General features: G+C 40.2%; 2 protein-coding genes and 1 non-coding gene across 4 annotated transcripts; 2 read left to right on the top strand and 1 right to left on the bottom strand.

Annotated features, from left to right (window-relative positions):
• Positions 1–26: 26 nt before the first annotated feature.
• LOC113505940 lies at positions 27–22,679 on the bottom strand. Its single transcript, XM_026888820.1, has 15 exons — positions 22,078–22,679; positions 19,565–19,693; positions 18,405–18,524; positions 17,715–17,841; positions 3,244–3,370; positions 2,683–2,760; positions 2,427–2,513; positions 2,188–2,324; positions 1,984–2,076; positions 1,534–1,912; positions 1,195–1,381; positions 982–1,051; positions 846–904; positions 583–747; positions 27–297 (listed from the first exon to the last, which is right to left on the bottom strand). The coding sequence occupies exons 1-15, from the start codon at positions 22,144–22,146 to the stop codon at positions 97–99; spliced, it is 2,028 nt and encodes a 675-aa protein (XP_026744621.1). The 5' UTR covers positions 22,147–22,679; the 3' UTR covers positions 27–96.
• On the top strand, positions 3,608–3,678 carry Trnag-gcc. The gene has a single exon. It is a non-coding gene; the product is annotated as a tRNA-Gly (tRNA).
• On the top strand, positions 7,630–16,694 carry LOC113505942 (acetylcholinesterase collagenic tail peptide-like). Of its 2 annotated transcripts, XM_026888823.1 has the most exons (7): positions 7,630–7,913; positions 11,221–11,359; positions 14,846–15,031; positions 15,191–15,284; positions 15,492–15,561; positions 15,659–16,195; positions 16,566–16,694. In XM_026888823.1, the coding sequence occupies exons 1-7, from the start codon at positions 7,904–7,906 to the stop codon at positions 16,682–16,684; spliced, it is 1,155 nt and encodes a 384-aa protein (XP_026744624.1). In that variant the 5' UTR covers positions 7,630–7,903; the 3' UTR covers positions 16,685–16,694. The 2 variants fall into 2 exon arrangements, with proteins under 2 accessions (XP_026744624.1, XP_026744623.1); XM_026888822.1 differs by having other exon boundaries at positions 15,659–16,646.
• Positions 22,680–23,188: the final 509 nt, after the last annotated feature.

A 23,188-nucleotide genomic window follows, 5' to 3' on the forward strand; every position in this document is an offset into this window, starting at 1 on the left:
AGAAAAAATTATTTTTTTGAAGGCCCTTGAAGGTTTCATGATGTTAAGTGTGAGTTAACCCGTAACGTTCATCTCCTCGTTATCCAACATGTGACGTCAGTAGTCAGTATCGGAGTCCTGGTGCGTGTCGCGCGGCTTGATGATGCCGAGCTTGGTGGCGAGCGCGGCCACGTTGGCGCGCACCTCCTCCTGCACCAGGTTGAAGGACATGGCGAGCAGCGCGATGCCGAACAGCAGGTACAGCGAGCACAGCGCGATTGAGTGCACCGCCGCCGCCGCGTCGTCCACGCTCTGACCCTGGCCGGGCGAGAAACCGAAATATTTACCTTACTATCAAAAGACTAAAAATAAGGAAGCCGGTAAAGTCGTCAAGGATATACGAAGGTGTAACCGCAATCGAAAAAATAAAGGGAACCCAATTACAATACAGGGAAATAATAAAGGGAAAAACTGTAAGAGGAATTTTCATTATTTATCCCTTTGCTGACTCATTCACAAATCCAGGAAAGTGAAGAAGACAAGATTATTCATCTTGAAATGTTATGTAGCAATAAAACTTGTAGCTTCCAAGGAGGTAATCACCTGCGCAGGTACAAAGTCCCCGAAGCCAATGGTGGTGAGAGTGATGAAGCAGAAGTAGGCGGCGTCCAGGTAGGCCCAGCCCTCCCAGCTCTTGAAGAGGAACGTGCCTGCCACGATGTACGACGCCACTAGGAACACGCACAGCCAGATGGGAACCGGCTTGATCTGCACCGCGACACAAACATAAAAAGGTTTGAGAGGCTAGCAAACAATGCAATAATCGATATAACGTAGGTTTGATTGAGTTACTAATATCAGCTTACCTCTTCTTTCACCACGTCAGGCTGAACATGGTATATGTCTGATTGGCGAGAACCCCATGCTGAAATTAAAGCAAAATAAGTAAGATCCTGCTGTAAGTATTTACTCCTGCTATATTAGAGTACTCTTGTCAATTACCTGCAGGTGGTCTCCGTCGCGGCATCACGGCTATTTCATCGCTCCAGTCATCCCTTTCCAAGGAAGGCGTCTGAACAAAGAATCATTTTACAAACGGGTACATAACAAGATGCTTTAGGAAGCAAATTACGTATTAGTAAAAAAGAGAAAAAATTTTTTAATGGCTCATTTTGCCGTCATCATGGGTAATAGCAAATGCGCAATTACACGTACTCGTGTGCGATGCCTGGTGTCGTCCACAGTGTAAAGGCGGCGCAGCGGGCGGCGCGGCTCGGGCGCGCGCTCCTCCTCCCAGCGCGGCTCGTGCTCGTACATGGCGGAGCGCGCGCGGCGCTGGCGCCGGCCCGCACGCTCGCACACCTCGTCGCGCTCGAAGTACTCCGACCTGCCTCGCTCTGACCTAACAGATAGCGCCACATAATCAACAATTAACACATATCATGTTCTTCCACTGATATTAAATGGCAATGTTACGATTACCATGGAAAGTAGTCTATAATGGAGAATTTCAAACTACAAATAAGTTTTATTTAATGAAGTTGCCTGCTGTACCTCCAGTCTCGCCTCGGCCGGCGTCCCCTCTGGTAGTCGAACTCGTAGTCCTCATCCTCGGGGTCATACCCGCGGTCCCGGGCCGCCGGCTCGTCCCGCTCGCGGCGCCGCTCGCGCTCCAGCGCCTGCCTTTCCTTGAAGTTCTCGTAGTCCACGTCGTGCAGGTCGTGCATCTCGAACATGTCTTTCGGGTCATCCTCGAAATGCCTTTGGTCATCGAAGTCCCGCCGCGGCCCGTACTCCGGCTTCGCTTTAGCCGGGCGTGGCAACGACTTACTGCGTAGCTCGGACTTGGATGCTTTCTTAACGTGATGCGTCTCCAAATCTTTTAAAGCCGCTTCTAAGTCTTCCAGCGGTAAGGAAATTTTGGGGAATTCTTCTGTAATAGGGAATAACATGTAGGTACTTTCAATACCTGATTTTATAGAGTCAATATAGCTATTGTTTTACCTTCTGCCTCATCGTCATAGTTGTCTCGACCTTCTCGACTGTACTTCTCATAACGCACAGGTGAGCGATCTTCAGGATCGTAGTCTCTGATACCTAAAACCAATAATTTGATAACCATAACGAAATATGGAAAAGTAGAGTTCCTATAATAAGATTAGTGTACGGTACAATCCTAGTAAAGAGGTAATATTAGTAGTAGGTTACCATGTGGCCGAGCGTACACGGGAGGCTGCGTGTGTGAGCGTGTGCGCGGCAGTGACGTGGTGTGCGCGGGTGCGGGCGGTGGCAGAGCCTGCCGGGAGCGCCGCACGCGCCCGCTACTGTACCCGCTGTCACGGTACCTGTCGCAAGGGCATTTTATAAACCCTACTTCAACATTCATAGCTCATCTCACTACAGAGTCTCTAATGTATAATACTTATAAATAACTAAGGACTCTTGACCTGCAGTCGGTGTCGGAGTGCGCTCGCTCGACGGGCCGGCCTCGCCGTCGTGTAGAGCCGCGCACGCTGCCGCCGCGCACTGAACGTCTGTGTTAACAAACACTATTAAAACCGAACATAGGTACCTTTTTTAATAAGGTTTTAGGATTTATTCAGGTCTATTATTTCTAGGTCAGCTACACTAATTGAAAAGGTTGATCGTACATTGCTATAGTATGATTAAGGCAATAAGGTAACATAGTAGTGCTGGACTGACCTCGTCGACGGATGATGCCGGTGACGTCGTTTTGGTGGGCGCGTGCACACATAGCAGCAAACACGCCAGTATAGGAATCTGCAAGGAATTCTCATATATTACTCCTTAATTGTTAACCAAGAGAACGAATATAAAGCATGCAAAGAGACGAAGATGCGCCTAAAATTTAAATCTGAGCAATTCATCAGAATGAGCAATTTATTGAGAAAAAAAACACCTTGAACCGTTTCCGATTGTGAGAGAGTACCTTTTTCAAAAAGTTCCTAAAAATATTATCAAAACTATAAATTTTAGATTCATCCCTTTGAGGTTGTGCTTATGTTAAAGCCTAAAAATTTGTGAAGAGAGAATAATAAATACCTTATTAGTTTTTATTATTTTTTATACATGTGCCTTTGTATCAGACTTTTGCAATCAATAAACAATCAGTACATTTTGTAGCAAAATTGCCTTATGATAATATCTTAGCAATCACTGCGCAGTCGTTTTGTTGCCATTTTTATATTTCAATTCCCATGTCCTGTAAATTATAACACTTATACTATTGTAGAGTCTACGCACCTGAAGGAAGACGCCATGACGTCACCGATGTTGGAGAGACACAGCAGCATGAGCGGGATGCCCAGGATTGCGTAGAATATTGTCACCACCTTCCCAGTTTGAGTCTTCGGCGCTATGTGCCCATACCCTGTGGAATTTCATCGAAATTGGTGAAGCCGTTTGAATGTGCAACAAGCACACACGTGTTATAATTATATTATTTTTATAACCGTACTTATTTACAATCACTATTTGGTCAGATAGAATAATGAATGTACCTTTGTTATACTCGAGATTGACATTACGCACATAATCACTTGTGAGCTGTCACAATTTTTTGTATAAATGCCGACCTGGTACTAATCTTTCGTTCACATTTGTATCAGCATCGGTGGTTCAGTGGTAGAATGCTCGCCTGCCACGCGGGCGGCCCGGGTTCGATTCCCGGCCGATGCATCTCTTTTTGCATCTTAAAACAATGTTTTATATAATTTTGTGTTATAATTACATGGCTTTTAATACCGTCACAGAAAGTTAAGTTATTTCAACATTATATCGGATGAAAGTACAATAGTTAGTAGGTTAGCGACTTGGTTTAGCAACGCATATTGCTAGCACTATGCAGCGGTCTCGCAATGACTTGGGAATTCCGCTGCGCGGTATTGAGTACGAGCGTAGTGTATGGAAGGGATATAGTAAACGATGGCAGCGCACGGTGTGGCAGAATTGTGTAACAAAAGGGGTTAGTGAAACTTGTCAAACGCTGTTTTGAAAATGGGTCATTCTCCGGTGACAACCCGAGAACTATTTATCTGTAATAAATAAATAAAATCGTTAATAGATATATACTTTAACTACCGTAGAATACTAAAATGTGTGAATGTTTTTAGGTTAGAAAAGTACTTACGTTTAAACTTGTGTTATAGGGTGTTACGGTCACCGATGTTTGACGAATGATGTTTGCTCGTATTAAATAACTATTGCCATTAGTTCTTAGTTCTTCGACATTCCTTACGTGTTCAGCTAAAACCATTTTTTTTCCCTTCAGCATAGTTTGGGGCTGGAAACTTATTTCATGTTTTACACTCTCAAAACCAGTTTTTATAATCACATCCATGTTCTCCTTAATTGTTTTTAACATATATCTATAAAAACACTATTTATTGTCTTTCTATATATTTACTTTATTTATTTTAGAACAATAAACATTATGCACTTGTCATTCACTGTTTGACATACTCCCCTTTTGTTGCGTTTACATGGTGGCGCTGGTGTCGTGCACGTTCCGTATAAACAACTCGTTCTTATATTACTTAAATGCCTAATTGGCCTACATAGGTCTGACAGTCCCGAAACAATCAAAAGGACGCACAAAATGGGGTCATACTATACTCATGTTTGAAACATATTTCAATCATGTTTGTTACCAGTTAAAAAAAACTTATAGAAAATCTGCAAATATAAAGTTTCCAATCCTAATCCTTATCACCATTCTTTAAACTAGTAAAATGTTTCTGATTATAATTTAATAGACATTCTCTGTCTGAATTAGCTATCCAGCAACATCTTACCCACAAGGGTATTCTTCGATGACAACACTACTCATATTATTTACTAGCTGTTTCCCGCGACTTCGTCCACGTGGGTAGAATATAAGTTATGATTTATACCTGCCCTGTTTTTTTTTCACATTTTCCATTATAACTTCGCTCCTATTAGTCGGAGCATGATGGTTTATAGCCTAAAGCCTTCCTCGATGAATGGTATAATCAACACAAAAAGAATTTTTCAATTTGGACCAGTAGTTCCTGATATTAGCGCGTTCAAACAAACGAACAAACTCTTCAGCTTTATATATTAGTATAGATTACGATATGTTGTATATTTTTAAGCTATTCATAAACATTACATATTTTCCTTCACACGATTCGAATGATCTCATATCAACTAGATGCATTATCGTCAAGTAATAGATTTTCTAAGTATGTTTTCTTTTTTTCTCTCTATTTACAATTCTTTGTAAAATTATTAATCATTTCAGAAGAATACCTTTGTCAGTAAGTAACAATAATTTCAAAAAACAGATTTTTAAATGGATAACTCTACTTCGGCGAAAAGATTTTATGTACCCGCGTAAATCTCAGAAACGTGTAATAAATTTCTTTATTACAGTAGATAAGGCTCAGTTCGGTCATAGATATTTTATATAAAATTCTATTATGATTGTCGCACCTGCGTCTCTTGTATAACTGATAGAAAACTAATGAACATGACATAACATAATCGAAGTCTTTTACTGCGGCTTTATGTAACGCGCTAGGTATGTGCTCACACGTGTCCACTGGATTTCGGTGATATTATTTACGCTCCATTGATTTATATGCTACCATAAGATTAGCATGTGTCCCTTCCGCGTCCACATCCTTTCAAACATAATTATAAATTGGTGTGAACAACACCTCTATTTCAATACACTTTCGGTTGATTTTCGTGGTTCGTTGCTAGTACTGATGTGTTGTCCATCGTGACCGACAAAAATAAATCGTAATTATAACATTATCTGCGATCAATAAGCTGGTAAATACGTAGGTTTTTTGTGAAATCGAACGGTTTCCTGTGTTATTTGAAACGGATACCGGCGAGGTCGGCTTCTTGCGACCTCTCAACATGTATGGAGCACGGTGACGCCGGCCGCCGAGCCGCGCCGCTGCTGCTGCTCATGTGGGACTTTCCGAGCTATTATAATAAATCTGAGTAAATACGTACTAACTTAAATTATTCGGCAGAAGTCATAATACCTTTATACTACTCAGTTCTCAGTTCGTGGAAACTTCGAATCAATTTCGACTCTACTTTTTCTTCAAAATAGATTTATTCATTGTTCAGCACCAACAATTGCCATGCCACAACAATAAACTAAAAAAATATCGAGTTTCCAATTAAGAATAAGGAACAGCTAGATATGTATATTAATTTAGTATGTATTTTTGAAATATGAGTGCAAACGTATGTATCCACGCTACACTCTTGAAAAGTCAGTAATACAGCACAATACATTGAAATATGTTTTTGTAACTAAATTAATATTTGAGTATATTATTTAGATCATATATTATTAGAGTTATAAATGACCGGCCTTGTTTTATCCGAATATGGTAATTATGAGCTAAAGTAAAGGACAAGGTTTATTGTGTCTCGTCATCTATATCACGATTATGTTTTAAAATTTAGTGAAAACCGAATGTGGTGAAATATATTATGTAAGAATACTCGACACATGACAAGATAAAACTGACAAAGTTTAACACATATCATGTACTAAGAAGAAAACCGTGAGTGGCGTGCTTCTGGGTTTCATGCTTTAGCGATTGTCCAAGGAAGAGCCAGTACTTACACTATTTTTAAATTAGAACTAGCAGACAGACTTGTCGGAAACTACGCGCTAAATATCACAATCATTTTCAAATTCTACTTTTGTATGTAAAGAGTCAACGTCCTTTTCAGTATTTGTTAGTGCAGCTCTATTTTCCGCTGTCGCTGCCAGTTCCTCTCAGCTCTGTACCCATCAAAATTAGAAGATAATAGAGACATAATAGCAGAGATTGCAGCCTCCTGTTAGTGTAATTGGGTCGTCGATAGCAGAACAATAGCGATTGGGCGTCGTTAGCGCCGACCTCCGTGCTTCCCCAGCGAACAGTGACAGCGAGATGCTGAGTGCTGTGTCCATACGGAACCAGCACACCCGGACACTTTCCCTTTCAGTTATCAATGGTTTTTAAATATTTTCTAGGCGACAAAAACAAATAGCATATAAGGAGAGTTTTAGATATATAGGGCATAATACCAAGGAGAGTCTACAAGTAAAAATGTATGCCAATAAAATTATTCCTTATTTTTTTAGAACCATCGTTCATGTTCTATGTTGGTACGACTGATATTGTAAACTTTGAGTTTAGTTAAACCGTTTTGTGTTATGTTTAATTATTAAGAAAAGTTATAATTTGTTTAGGGATGGTGTTACTATCTTTGCCTGGAGTATCGGTGTCCCAGATCGACGAAACGTGTAGTGTTCGCGACGACCTTCAACTTACGACACGTAGCGTCACCCTTCAGTGTTGCGCCGCTAAACTGTTGCCGAGACCCTAACGGGGTGATTAACTTATAAAATTTAAAACAAATTGAAATATATAAAACGTACAGTAAACGTAAAACGTACAGATACCGCCTAAACTTAGTAATTTAGATTTCCATATTGACCTTTCTAACTAAATGAATTATCATTAGTACCTGTCTCTTATGTTACAAAATAAAATTGATTAAAATGAAATGAAATAAAAACTCTATAACTTTCATTAGACGTAAAACTCATTCCGTCTAAATCTTTGGAAAGAGTCTTGCATTGAACCAGCTTTAATGAACCCTCGGTTTTGCATGTTGCAAGTGTTTCAGTTTGTAATTCGTCGGCAGCAGCATGTTAGCGGCGCGGCGCGTACGCAAGTGCAGCTGAAACCTGCGGCGGCGGCTGCAGAGCGCGCAGTTACATAACGCGGGGCAAGCAGAGCAGTCGCTCCAGTACTCAGCCGCGTTACACCGGTGTCATGTGTTGACCGAAATATTAAAATTAATACATCTCAAGTACAAATTAATAATTTATTTAATCTGGTGCAGTTTCTATCGAAGTATGAATTTTGGTTCGTATTTGTTTATTTATTTTTTTGCTTAATTCATATCAAAAGTATAATTTTATTGGTGTAATTTCATTTTATTTTACTAATATTATAATTCATAGTCATAATTATAATATTTTCTACTAATTTGTTAAAACTCTAAAACCTGACTAAAATTTATTAAACAAGTATAAAAGCAAATTTTTCAATAAAATATGAAAAAAATAAAAAATTAATTTGAAAATTACTACTAACATCGACATTTTAAGTTTTCTAAAATAACTCAGTTTGAAGGTGCTCAAAAGGGTCTACGCTGACCATGCGTATTTATATTACAATTAGAGTGTTAACAGAGACCAATCCACTATTCTGTCCAAAGGAAGTTTTGGTTAAGACCAGAGCGCTGGCAGCCCTTTATTAATAGTACCTGTGTCGAAGTGATTAACAAACTAAATCGATTTTAAATCACATGCTACGTAATATGAACTGAATTATTATCCCACTAATATTATAAAGTTTGTGAGTGTGTATATTTGTTACTTCTTCACGTCAAAACGGCTGAACTAATTTCAATGAAATTTGGTATGGACTTAGCTGAAACTCTGGATTAACACATAGGCTGCAATTTATTACGAGAAAATATCTTATTTCAAAACCACGCGGACAAAGTCGCGGGTAACAGCTAGTTTTTTATAATGTGATATGACTTTGGTCACATTTTAAGTAAAGGTTATCTAGCTGACGCGATTATCCTTGAATGTTTGCGCAACCCTTTTATTGGCCGCCCACGGGTTTCCCATAAAACGCTTAAATTCGTTCACCATTTAGGTATTTACCTACATTGCTGCTCATTTACAGAAGTGTATTATGTGTTACGTATTAAACAGGCAATGGTTATCAAACTAGTTATTTCAAAACAAAGCCTATCATGAGGTAGCGTGCGAAGACTAAAGAGAATTGCAACAGCATTAATATTAGTCGGTATTTAGTAATATTGCTTAGTTATGGCTTAGAAACTCGAATATATTTCGGCCCTACTATTTATGTTTTCAAGCAGTTTTGGATCACACGAGATTTTCTTTTAATACTGATCATATGTAAAAAAAAATAGTGAATTTTCACATTGACGAGTAGATAAAAAAATAATCCTTTGATCCTTACTGAAATGATCGACACCTAATTTCAAATTGCGCAATCAATGCATCTGATCACATTTCACGTAATATATTCAACACAGCATCGATGACGCGAGCTCACAGCTGGTGTTGCTTATTGTTTACATATAATAAAACAATCGCCTGTCGTTCGGATGTCCGAGTAACCGCCGCCGTGCTGTCATCGGCCCTCGATTCCTTGTCTACTATTAACTAACTTTTGAAACCAACATGACAACGATTTTGTTGTCTTATTACTACTTTTTTTCATTTGGTCTAAATGTAGTCGTAACTGTACATATGTTAAATATTTATTCCTAAAGCATTTTCTTGAAGGTTTCCCGCCCTACCGCTCAGCGGAAGTCGTTAGTTTTCAGATGACATCAACTCATTAACGTTGATGATTCCTCTTTGACTATAATGTTTATATGACGTCTATCTAGATTTCGCGTTGTTTTGTTAAAGCAAAATATGAGTTTATTTGGCAATGTTTTTTTAGTTTTGTTTCTTTATCAAAAGAAAGACCTTAAACCACTCTACAACTTCATTTTTTATCTGAGCTCCTTAATAAGACTTGATCGCTGCCTGAGCTTTTCATATTAAAATTTGCGTACCAAAAATATAATTTACTATTTGGAAAAGTTGTCTTAAATAATAATATTAAAAAACATAAGACGTATATATCGCAAGATACTCGTACGAATGATACATCACTACATAGGGCGTTTTAGAAAACTATCAGCCTCATATCCTCTGCGAAGCATGTTACTGCCAGCTAAACTAAAGTTCTAGAGTTTTGCAGTCATTGATAATTATTATAATAGTGTAAGAGAGGGATATTTGTAAACCGGCGCTCGTCAGCGACTTGTGTGCGCATGCGCGATGTTTGCAAACCTCAGCTCCACTGACTCATCCAGCACTAACCAACAGATACATTATCTAATTACTATTGTTTACTTGCAATAGTAACTTGTGCTCTCCTCACTTTTCATTTTTCTCCCCGACTAGATGAGATAGAAGTATATATCTCTTTACTTTCCCGCCCTCAATTATTTCTTTTCCAATATGTAAACCGTCATTTCCCCGCACCTGCAGTAAATATTCTCAGCACGGTATATTTCACGCATCTTAGTTTTCCATGATGTAACAATAACTAAGTCTATTCATGATTGCAGTTGTTTCAGGCATTATAAGCGCCATAAATGCCGCGCTTCCGTACAACTACAATTAAAATACTACTTTATTTGCATGTAATTACGCAACGTTTGGCCTGTAGTGTAGCCCAGGGATACATTGTGATTGCCATTGTCCTGTAAACACATGGGCAATTATTCTTGAGTCATTTGTGACTCATTCTTCAGACCCCATTCAGCATTGTCGCATTAATTAAAAACTACTCGATAATTATTGAAATTATTTGCATTTACTCATAAGATTATCGTCACGCGAATAAGATACGAAACCTTTTGTGAGTCACACTTCAATAAAAAACTATTAGCTAACTAAAAAACCAGTCGGTTTCCTCGCACCATTTGCTAACAATTATTTGTAATTTAACTATTGCAAAAAATACGTTCCATTTACTGTCATGTTTTTGTGAGCTAATAATTTAAAGCGATTTTTTATAGAGGCTTATTAAATCGAAGGACTATTAGATATAAGACTCTAGTGAACCCACAAAGTTTAAAAGGTGCAACGTGTAATTCCACGACAATGTAGAAAATCTTTAAGCGCTATATCCAAAATTTATTGCACACAATAATAAGCAGAGCTTTACTTCCTAAAATTGCTATCGTTTTAAGGTAACCGTCTTAGACTATTCTTCTATGCAGGGCAGAGGTGGATAGTGGTGGGCCCCTGGTACATGCCCCATCTCATTTTATATTAAAGTTCTCAACAACTTCAACAAGGCTTCCGCGTGTTAAACATTTCCTGTGTGCCAAAATTTTTCCCTAAACGAAAAAAGAAACAAATAGCACATTTATTGGTCTATCAGCTGGCGAGCAATTTCAATTTAATTTAAGTCAGATCATATTAAAATTCCAAAATTCTAGCCAATCTTGAAAACCTAAACTCTTGTGACAAAATTTTCGATTTTATCAGATTGTTGTAAAGGGATCACGATCGACTTTTCCCCTTACTATTTTATTTACATTGGTGATGATGGTATTCCGCAGGTGTGTGCTGGGTGGTGCTGGCGTGCGCGGTGGCGGCGCGGGCCGCGGACAAGCCGTGGCGCTGGCCGGAGGGCGCCGCCTCCGTGCGCATCGACACCAAGGTGCGCTTCCTCGACAGCGACAGCGAGGAGACCTTCAAGTGAGTATCTACTGGCTGTAGCCGACAGACTACGAAAACATGCACTTTCTATTACCAATATGGTGACCAAATATGAAGCAGAAACTTCCATATACCGAGATAAAATGCTGAAGATTAGGCCTTAGCGGTTCTCGATAAGAAAATACTATCTGTGATGGAAGATAGGTATCAAAACTTGGGATGTATAGACGAAATCCGCCCAAAACTGTTTCTGAGATTACTCTCGATGATCGATCATGAAACATGGATTTCGCCTAACAAAATATTTTTTGCCATTAATACTGACTCCGGTTTCGAATATAATAATGTAGTTTCTTTATGCAACGCAGTATTTGTTGGTGTTTTCCTAGACTTTCATATTTCCTAAGAGTAGCCCAGTAATCGCCTGACTTACTCTCTGTTGCAACAATTAGTAGTTAGTCTGGGGTTTGTCTGTTGCGTCGTTATTGACTTGCGTCATGAAACATTTAACAACATTTACATGTTGCACCGCCCTATATGGGAGGCAGCTTATATAAAAGTTTCTAGTTGAACTGATCTCATAGATAGGAGATTCTGTTCAAATCAATTCAAAATTCATTTATTCAAATTAGGCTACCAAGTAGCATTTTCTGAAGGTCAGATTAAATTGGACCAGTTTCGCCCACCCATCATATTGTTTCTTTAATCACCACACATTGTCCCAATGGAATGAACTAAAAAATATTGAAATAGACTTGGGAAGGGTCCCTACTCTAGGACTAAACACCAGCCTGTATTTATCCCACGGCTGGGCTTTTTCGGGTTTATAACCCGTTAATATATATGTAACCGATGTTAAATGACAAAAGTTACATAATCATGAAATTTTCCCCTTCTAATCATTTAATGCATGTAGTTAAAGTTTTTAATTACTTTTTAATCTTATTTTTAATTTAGTTTGTAACTACTTATTACGATTGAGAATTTGATCGGTGTAAATACCTCTTAAATGTTTATTGATATGTAAAACTACGTCATGCTTACAGGTGATAAAAATGATTATCCAACTGTACATTCTTTGTGGACAAGACATTTTAAAATCATGTAATCAGGCTATTCAGGACGTTCTCCATACCGCATATAATTTCAATCCATTCTGAACACGCAAATCCATCTTCCGAAATTTCATTCAAATGTTTTTCTTCGAATTACATTTTATTTTTGACCTCTACCTCCGTTATTACAGGTGTAAGCTTTGTTTTCGGCCTGTCGTTACCTAACTTGTTTGCCTCATAAATTGTGCTTAGTTTATTACTCGCACATACTTTAAGACTGGGTGTAACGTGTACTAAAAATAGTCATTAAAATGTTTGTTGTTCACGTCATTACAAACAAACGCTTTGTTTGGTTTAGTTAGCATTTTATTAACAGCCTCCGTCTCTTAGACTATATGTATAGTAAGAAAGACCTGGGATCAGTTTCTTGTTTCTGCTAAGAATATTAAAGTTGACTGGGCACAGACACTTCAGTAATTTATTTAATTATGTTAATTATAAAACTGGGGAATAAACGTAACATTTATATTTAGACATAATTTATTGCGTCTATGTTTTGCATGATGGCAACACGGCCTAGATGTCCAAAAGGGTCTTGCGGCCTCACCTTGCCTCCTACTCGTACATTGTTAAAATTTGATAACATCTAGTAGTGTAGTAAGGAGAAGAGCCATATAAGTGAAGTATTTCAATAATCTAGTGTTTTAATTATATTAAACTGCAAACGCAAGACTCTTTTTCATTGGGATAAAAAGTATTGGTAAATAAAGAAAAAAAATGAGAGCATGGTTGGTAATGGTTGATGCACTAAAAAGCCAATCATTTTTTTCGCTAACCTAAGTTATAATCAATGTTTAAAAGTTTTAAAAGTTTAAGTTAAAAAATATTATGCAAAAAAAAGCCCATGCAAATCTCACTATTTTTCAAAATTACTGAGGTTTATGTCTTAAAGGCTGTTGCAAATGAGTAATAATTTTAAAATGATCGCAACTCAACGTATTTTTGGGACATGCTCCAATGAGCGGACTGCGCCTGCACGAAGGCTAGCCTGGTGACAAGCTTGAAGTGATTACTCACACTTTTACATCTCTTAAGTTTCAAGCCGTTAGCCTTGAGATAAAAAAGTTCTTTGTACCTATCGATACTTGCTTAAGGAAAAGGTTCTCTACAAGTTTGGTATACATGTAGAGTGCAGGTTCCGGGCGGTTGGGCCACCTTGGCCGACATTGGGCCGCGTCCCCCACACAATGGGTCCCACGGCTCCGTCACTCCGCGAGAATAGCTTGCGTCATACCGCACCAGGTTTAATTCCACTAATTTAGCTGTAATTCGCCATATAATACAGTAATACTTTTACGACTATAATGGCCGTGAGCGTGAGGCGATAATGCAACGCGTGCGAGCTGCGCCTGCGCCGCGCGTCTGACGTATGTTGCGTATGTTATGCATACTGTGCACGGGTACCGAGACTTGTTCAGACAACGTTACTAAGTTACTGTACCAAGCAATTAATTTAAATTCTAGATCATTCTTGATTTGAGTACATTATTTAGGCCGCAGTAAGACACAGGATACTCATCACAATTAGGTTTTCCCGCGCACACGCAACATTATCCTAATAAGCACAACTTATCACGCATTTAGCAATTACTAGCAAGTTAATCGACTCCGGCACGCTACATCAATTAACCCCCAACATGATTACTGGTCGAGGTGCGATCCACAAAAACAACGTAAAAAGCTAATAAGAAACATTGATATGAACATTATGAACGGCTAGGTGGATGGTTCAGTGGCAACGATTTTTAACATTTAGAATCACTATTCCTCCTCCTATATTAAATTCTCACATATTCAACGGTAAAGTTTTGGTCGATTTGCAGTTTTGCGAGAGTTATCTGATTAATCTATTCTATATGGCGCGGAGGGACAATCTGACCTTCGTGGTGTGGTGTAAGGTCACTCCACAATTCCGATCACCGTATTTGTGAAGGTCTTTAAACTAAGTGACTTGCAATCATTCAGGTTAGAGAAATTACAAGCTCTTTAAAACGGTTAATACCTTCAACATAGACTGGACCAAAGACTTTAATTAAAAATCTCGAACTCGATTCCTAGTTATGAAATCTTAAGAATGAATTATGAAATTTAGAAAAAGAGTAAACACAAGCGGCTCGTAACAGCGGGTACAATGGTGGTGATGTAATTATGTTCGCCTAACGTTTAGCAACATGATGTATTGATGTAGAGTGTTGTAAGGGGCGGTACTGTAGGTACTGCAGAGGTGAGGCGAGGGTTACGACATCATCTCATTACTCCACTTAAGAGTCAAGAGTTAAGTGTAGCACGAAAAAAGTCGATTTGTATTGACAAAAACAACAGAAGCGCTTCATTACATAATTAATGAGTAAAAGCTCTTATCTTACTGGCATTAACAGAGATTTACACAATTATTCATGTAAATTTCCAGACACCTAGAGAAGGACGGACGTCGCGCCGCGCCTCAAGCTGACGACGTGCCGTTCCGGCAGCCGGTGGAGACGGAGGGCTTCTACAACCGGCCACCCGGCGCCGGCCAGTACCCCGTGCGGGTCGAGTCGCACCGCCAGCCCTACCAGGTCGACGGCAACGGGATATACCCCGTCGGGACTGATGAGTAAGTGTAAACACACGTATGATAAAGAGAAACGAAATGTTCGATAGTATATTTATAGATAACAAGCGAATCATTTGAATTTAGAATTCGGAATGATCGTTTTCCATCAAAGTACATTATTGAACATATAAATAGTTTAATGTTACTTTTATTTCACAGAAAACAGCGGCGCTTCTCAGACGGAACCCTCGACTCATTACAGTTCTGTAAATGTGTCGCAAACCCGGACTGCAACCCGCGACCCGAGTCGGCGGTGAGTCTGAATACACTCCGCAGCTATTCTACTCGTAGCTATCGGTCAGCTAACAAACAACGAATAAATAAAGGACTGATTAACGAACAGTGTTGTAATGTGTGATTTAGATCACCAATTTTAAACATAACTTGCATAGATTTCAAAAAATAATTTAAATAAAAGACCTACTTTTGTGTGTTTATGTATTCATGTGTTTGATTTCAGCGTTCATGCGGCGCTGGCAAGTACCTCTGCTGCTATAAACGACCCAACCCAGTGACTCAAAAGAACACAGGTAAACTCCACCAACCGATTTATACGATAGCACGACGACGATGCTTTTTAAGAATTAGAACATACCTACCAGTTAATTGTGATTACTACTTTTTCAGAGTTCTTTAATGAAGTAGAAGACGAGCGTCCCATGCTGTTGCCAGGCCAAGAGAACCTGGCGCGGCCCTTCCCGCCGCCGCCCGGCTCCGAACTCAACGGCTTCTTCGGACCATTTGGGCCCGGACACGGACATGAGTCATCACTAATAGGAGTGTTCGACAAACCACAGGGCGTGCTAGTAGGCCCGGGAGGGCCCACTGGTTCTGTTGGACCGCAGCATAAACCTAACCGACCAAATGTAGTACAGATTAAGCCTAGCGTTCCCAACTTGCTGGTCAGCCCCTCGGGACCCACTGGCATCATCGGACCCACACCTGGACCACACCATGAAGATGACGGAAGACGCAGTGAATCAGCACAAAGAGGAGTTCTAGTCGGACCTGGAGGCCCGACAGGTGTTATCGGTCCTTATGGCCGGCGAGGTGTACTGGTTGGACCCGGCGGACCCACAGGGATTATCGGCCCAGGCAGAGGAGGGCGACCCGGAGTGCTGGTAGGACCGGGTGGGCCCACTGGCATCATCGGACCCGGATACGGTAGGCAACAACACCCTGGCGTGCTCACTGGTCCGGGAGGCCCCACGGGCTACATCGGACCGGGACGGCAGATCCTGGTCGGCCCCGGAGGGCCCACCGGACACATCGGGCCGCAGGGGTACTTTAACAATTAACCGTGTCGTGTTCGTGTGCTCACTAATGCAGCTAATGTTACATGTCCTTGTTGTTTACGTTTAAGACTGTGAAGTGCAGTGTAGCTAGTGTATATTAATGTAAATATTTTGGTTAATTCGTACATACTATGCGTCCATGTCGTGCTAACGCGTTAATCCGTCCAGCTTTGCGTGTCCTGGCTGTGGTCCGTGTGTGTGGATCTCTGGTCCCGTGTCACCGGTGTGGACTCTTACAGGCTGCGCGCGCTGCAAGCGGAGGAAAAGCGGCCGAATGCTGCCAAGCAAAGTGCTCTCGCATATACAGAGGCGGGACGACCGACGCGACGACACTGGATTTTGTACTTGTAATAAATAACAAAAGAAAACATGTGTTTTCTTGGCTTTTATAATCCTTCTGTATTATGATCAAGTCAATTTCCGAATTTTGTTTATTGATTTTAACTCTTATTATATAAATTGCTCAGAATGTAGTTATCACATTAAATGAAGATAAAAAATATAATACGGGAAAACAACGTATTCCAAACGTCCGTCGTCGACGTTACGTTTACTTAGCTGCAGGAATCAACCGCTGAGTAACAAATCTCTGGCGAGCGTCAAACGCTGCGATTTCAAATGAAAACCGAAAGCTCGCGCAAGGTGTTTGAACTCCGCACATAATGTGCCAATAGAATGGCGAAATTATAAAGCTGACATTTCGTAAGTCGGATGTGTCGAATTTATAACGAAAATAAACGGGCGTGCTCGCGATACCGCGGGCAAAAAATGTGACGGATGGCGGGTTGGCAGCGCGCCAGGCGCCGGCGCACCTTGCCGCTCTAGGGATATACACAACAATACAACTCAGAAGGAAAACTTAGCAAGTCAGCCAATAGATAGTATCTGGAATTTAGGTGGAAGTGTCCTCAGAAGTAGCCGCCATCAATGTTATATGTTCATTTAAACTTTCTTCATAAAAATCTTGATTGAAAGGTCCAGGGGCAGTCAAGAGTCTCAACAATTTTTTAAAACTTTAAAGAATATTGGCATGTGTAGTGCCTTTTAGATGACAATATTTTTCAGTCAGTTGATAGCATATACACTATGTACTTACTTTAGGTTGAACTTCTACATAATTTGTGTTGGTACATACTATGCGTAAATTCCACTTATACACATTGTGTGACCAATTCCCTATTCTGATATTCCAGAAATACGTTTTATAGGTGCGCTAGCTTACGGGACGTTGGCAAGCCGCTCATATTATTTCACTTTCGCCTCAAAATTTACGTCAGTTTCTGTGAGCCGTATTGTATTGATAAAATCTTTAATATTTAGAATTTCTCTTTAGTTAGTATTACGATTATTTTCTCGTGTGATCATTTTCCTCGTAGTGTCACACTCACCGATGGTGGTGATGACGATGATGGAGTAAAACAGCGCTCCGGTGAAGGTCCACTGGATGTGGTCGGTGCTCTCATTGCCGTCCCAGCCACGCACCTTCATCTCCAGGAGTATCGCGTTCTCAAAGTCCTGAGCATATACGAGGAAGTCAAGTAATGAAGAGATAAGGAGGAAATAAAAAAGAGACTTGATTTTAACAGATATTCCAAGAGAAATATTAGGAATAAATATATTGGACTTTGTCGGTTTGTGAAAATAAAGCTGATTCAAATCGAGCAGCTGTTATTGTGACAAACGAGATGTACGTCGTCTGTCGAGACATTTGTCACGTCACTAGTTCACGAAACATTCCGAGAAATGCCGAGACACATGTCCGTCACGGGACTGCCTTAATTGACAGTATTTTCCTTGTATCTCTAAGTTTCTTTATAATTGGGTGTTTTTGTTGTATTTTGTATTTTTGACACTTTTTGCGTGTAGATAATGAAAATTATATTTCTTTGCCAACACTCTCAATCTTTAAAGTAAACTTCATTAGTAGGTACACTGTTGGCATCTACACCTGACGGGGCTCGGGCCTTCATAAGCCTTACGCTTTATGCTTCCTTTTCTTTTTAACTAATATGTTCTCGGCTATATTCGTCATCATCCATGTTTTAAGATGAGAACAGATTAGTCTAGGACATAGTTACCTTGAGCATGTCCACGACCTCGGAGGTCCAGTTAGTCTGGTTGAAGAGCGGCACGGTGCGCGTCATCGTCCAGATGCTTTGCGTCGTGTTGCTGCGGATCTGAGATATATTCTCCTTCACCTGCACACAACGTAACATCACAACCCCTTAATACTTACCAGTGCATTTCAGGTCAAATGAGCAAAATTTCATCAACATATTTTAGTTTTAGACAGGTCAGGTATATTTAGTATGAGAAATAAAGTTTTTCCGCGAAGTCATTCCAGATCGGCACTAAATAAATAAGCTATTATATCGGAGTAGCCATACGATGCAGTTGCAGACTGGTGACCTACATACCGCGCTGTAAGAACTTTGCTGTTTTACGACCCTGGAGTCAAATGATAAGCTATGATGGTGGATTCTAGACGAATAATGCATTGTTTTAAAGTCGAGTACTCAAAAAGTTGCTATTACATTAGACTACCACTGAGTAATTAATGCTCATCTATTATAGTTGAGATTGTAACTTTTATTCACGACTTTGAAAAAATACAAAAATTACTAATTGCCGTTCTGTTTATACAGCCAGAAATATTGTAGCCCGAGACATAGACATGCAAACACATTATTTCTTGTTTTTCTTTTGTCTGCCCATCACTGTCTTAGGCTCATTACACATCACGTCAATCATGTATATGGCAGCATAGACTGATCCGTAAGAAACTGAACTACGTCTGAAAGGCAGAAGATGCAAGTATTTAGAAGAAAATTTAGGAATAACAAATAATATGTGAATCTTGATAATAGTGTAGTTGCGTTCACAGAGTTTGAGCGGTGCTCTTGAAGTGATCGTCGATCAACTAAGTGTGCGCGCGCCGCCAGCCGGTGGCAGCGTGCCATTCTTTGATATCACATAATTTACGATCAAGTCATTCAAAATAGTTCTGATTAATATAAATTAATTTGACGATCCTCGTTAGGTTTGAATTACAAAACAACGCAGTTTAAAATAAACATGCGTCATAGAAACAAGATTTATTTGACTACTTTGACGGAGACCCGAATCGTTCGTGCCAAGGCTTCATACAATAGTGACCAGGTCTGACAGCGCCTGACATTATGTCAATGGTGCACAAACATTAATGAGTGTAGCAGACATATGTAGGTGTGTGTCTGACCTCTCTCTCGTGCTGCGCCTCCAGCTTCTCGAAGGTGACGGCGCCGAGGATGCAGTACGCCACCACGAGGCTGATCATCACGAAGTGCGAGAACACCACCGAGCACAGCTTCCACGTGTAGTACAGCACCTAACACACAATAACTATAGTCATTCGTCAGATACTCTCCTCAAAGCACAAAAATTAGCTCTACCAGTGCTCTGACGAACACTTCGTAGGTGCGTAGTGTAGCGTTTATGCCTTAAATTACAATTTAATAAGGGCCAAGAGAATTAAATACTTTTTAAAAAGTAAGTTTAGGCAAGGCAAAGCAAATTGGAGAGTTGTAGGGCAAAAAAAAACGGAGTATAGAGAAATATACGTATTTATACCAAAAATATAACAAAAATGGGGCGCTGTGGCTTAATTTCTTATTGAGATAAAGGCAAAAGCATGTTCCGAATGTTTTTTTTATTGTCTGGCTTTCTAAATAGATTTATACTATTGTGCCCAGTTATCATTCCTGTTGTAAGTACCTATTATAACAGAACATCTTCATCCAGTAGGTCTAGCACGTGGCGGTCATTACTGCTGTAATTCATTCATCATTCCGCTAGTCGCTGCACCGGCGCCGCTCGTTTCACGCACAATTTTCTGCTCGCTTAGACATCATTAGTGAGTACTACAGATTTATTTAAATGTTTTAAATACATTGCATACTCACAGAATTATGTTGTAAACCTAATTTGTGTCTCCTATTGAACTTAGCCTTCTAAACGTCACGTTTCGTTAGTCACTTAAAATAATATAAGTAGGTAGGTATTATAGTGTAGATTTTTTTGAGAAAACCCGACCCAAAGAGGTTAAAAATTTCTGACACCCACAGAAATAAAGATCACAATTCCCGAATACTAAAATTATTCGAAATACATACCTTAATAAAGTGACGTTAATTAGTATCGTTATATCAGTGTGATGACCCAGGGTATGCTCAGCCGTATGAAAATCAATTCAAATCCCTTAGTACATAAACATTATCAAAGGCAACGATTACCAGTTACATCTTTATCAACAGTTTTTACTATGATAATACGTTTCGTGCAGTGTTAAGTGGTCTGTCATCGAGCACCTTGATCTCCGCACACTTTGCCCACGAGATGGAAATATCCGTCGAGCGGGGGTGTGGGTGTGTACCCCGACACACACAGCGCAGCGACACTGTAGGCTGCAGCCGGTCAGCCGGTGTGTACGGAGGCGTCTTAATGAATTCTTCACAGTTTATGTTTACTTCAGATCAGTATCTACTGACAATGCCAATCACAGCGGTTCGTGCAACTGACGAACTCGTTGTTTTAGCGTAAAAAGGAGTGCCAATCTACATGTGTTTTTGATTGACGGACACAATTTGGATTTCCAATAAGTCCTATTCCTGTCTTTTGATTTTTTACTGTAAATCCTATGTTACATTTGTTGGCGTTATACATGGATCAGAACATAACAGCTTTCCTAAATTCAGCCTGTCAAAAACAAGGAGCTTGAAGAACGTATCTATATAATCCTCTGAAAAACTATTTTGAACCGCGTAACCTGTAAATAAACTATACGGAGCTTATTCCCAATTCCTAGGAATTGTTTCGTGTGACTGTGGAATGTATGTCAGTAAACGCGCTCCGGTTCAGGGAAAATCCTAGTTAATACAAATACTGTGAGATGCGAGGTTATTTAATGCAATTCAGAGGTCGATCTCTTGTATCGAGCAAGAAGCACTCAGTCGTTCATTAAAACTACTGCCTTTGTAAAGGATTGTGACTATTCTCTTCCTGACAATATGGAAAAAGAAACTTCTTTTGTTCGTCGATTTTCTAATCAGACTTACTTCGCCTATCTTTTTTGGTAAGGCTGGTGAAAACTCGTGGACAAACGCCCCTTGGGCGAGGAAGTGGGTTTCTTTCGACCATATTGTAACCGAGTGGCCCTAATGCGTAGATAAAGGTTCGTCATTTTATCTAAATACGTCACTAACACTAATATTCTGCGTAGGTATAGTATACGTATAGCTAGTAGGTACGTGCGTGCGATGACAGAACAAGAGTAACAGGTCGCGCATTAAATCACTATTGCTATAAACACATCGTCAGGAGTCGGTCGTTAACGGACGCATGGAATTGATAACAGATTAATACATTACACGAAAAGTTCCTAACATACCACGAGCACCAGTGGCCCACAGCTGGGCGCTCAAGGTTAAAAAATACCTATGGAGGAAAATACTTAAGGGGGATTCTTTTTGGACAATTGGAAAAACCCTTATATTTTTTTCTATTTTGTTTGTTTGTTTCTGTTTTTTTTTTTAAGAATTGGACCCGTTAAGTCCCACTGCTGATTTTCTCTCTTTTGCAATTTTTAGCCACGTGCGCCCCATTAGGTACCTATCTAACAAGATCGTCACACCACCTTCGACTGCTTCAGAGACGATAGCAATCTTGCTAGTCGCTTTTAACGTGTCTTGTTCTCTGACAAAGGTTTGTTTTTACCTTAGCGCACTTGCTGGGCGGCGGCAGGGGGTAGTCCCCGCGCTCTACCCGCGCCTCCCTCCGCGACATGCTGCACGCACTTCACTACACTGTCAACAACACTCCTGGACGAGTGTCCCACACCTGACCACTCCACAGCACTGCCGCATGAGGACCACCCCTCATACACTTTGTAAGGTTAACACTACAAGTCACGACCAGCCTTTTCAGTCCACTGCGCCGGCACTTCCACTCGCTCAGCGGCAGTACCACATAAATCTAAGTGTTTACTCGGCTCACAACACTCCACTAATGCAGACAACAGATCAAACGCCGCGGATACCAATATCGCGCTAAATTTATTATTTGTGCAATAAATCTCTCGAGCCGTTATGATGTGGTCGGCTGTTGTTGACGTGTGTGTTGTGTACCGCGCGGTGCGGCGCGGGCGGCCGCCGAGCGCGCGCTGCTCGAGTGCTGCGGGATATATCGGGCCGCGGGAGCACGCCACACTTTACGATCAAACCCGATGTTATTTGGGTCATAATGCATAAAACCATTCACAAGCCGGCTCGTTATGCTCGGCCCACGTGCGAGCTGCTCCGCCCGAACCATCGATGACGACATCCTTGTTATCAATGCACAATACGTATTTAAGAGCAGTTAATGACTGCTGAACTTTATACTGCAGTAGTGGACAACACATAGCGCTATTATAGGCTTTTAATTCTATGACTTAAGGTACCGGTTAATGTTTGTGACTAATCTTATTAATGAAAGTTGTGTTCAAACAGCCACATGACCCTTTTGGAAATATTCTACGTCAACAGGTGCGGTGTTAGCTGAGGCAACTGAATTGATATGGAGGGGAGTCCTACGTACGAGTGTTTGCTCTGACACGGATACTGCAACTCCAATTAGTTCTATGTGTATTTTCAATGTGACACTAAAGACTATGTACAGTGAGTGCAACCTTTGGGCATTGAGAGATGACAATTGGCAAATTTTAAGAAACTCAATGTAGGATCCATATTATCTGCTGCCATGTCTATCGTTAAGCGGACGCAATTATTAACAATTGCTATAAGATTTGACAGATAAGAGTGCTAAATTTTTAATTAATTCTTCTGAG

The sequence above is a fragment of the Trichoplusia ni genome, chromosome 27 (genome assembly GCF_003590095.1).
Source record: "Trichoplusia ni isolate ovarian cell line Hi5 chromosome 27, tn1, whole genome shotgun sequence".
Classification (NCBI taxonomy): Eukaryota; Metazoa; Arthropoda; class Insecta; order Lepidoptera; family Noctuidae; genus Trichoplusia; species Trichoplusia ni.

What these genes read in the sequence shown, in the direction of transcription:
- LOC113505942 (XM_026888822.1), top strand. An exon ending in TACCCCGTCGGGACTGATGA is followed by an intron (nt 15,032 to 15,190) that starts GTAAGTGTAAAC and finishes TTTATTTCACAG; the next exon opens with AAAACAGCGGCGCTTCTCAG. An exon ending in ACCCGCGACCCGAGTCGGCG is followed by an intron (nt 15,285 to 15,491) that starts GTGAGTCTGAAT and finishes GTTTGATTTCAG; the next exon opens with CGTTCATGCGGCGCTGGCAA.
- LOC113505940 (XM_026888820.1), bottom strand. Translation starts at nt 22,146, where the DNA reads ATGTCGCGGAGGGAGGCGCGGGTAGAGCGCGGGGACTACCCCCTGCCG. An exon ending in CACTCCGACACCGACTGCAG is followed by an intron (nt 2,325 to 2,426) that starts GTCAAGAGTCCT and finishes CCCTTGCGACAG; the next exon opens with GTACCGTGACAGCGGGTACA. An exon ending in CTATGACGATGAGGCAGAAG is followed by an intron (nt 1,913 to 1,983) that starts GTAAAACAATAG and finishes TCCCTATTACAG; the next exon opens with AAGAATTCCCCAAAATTTCC.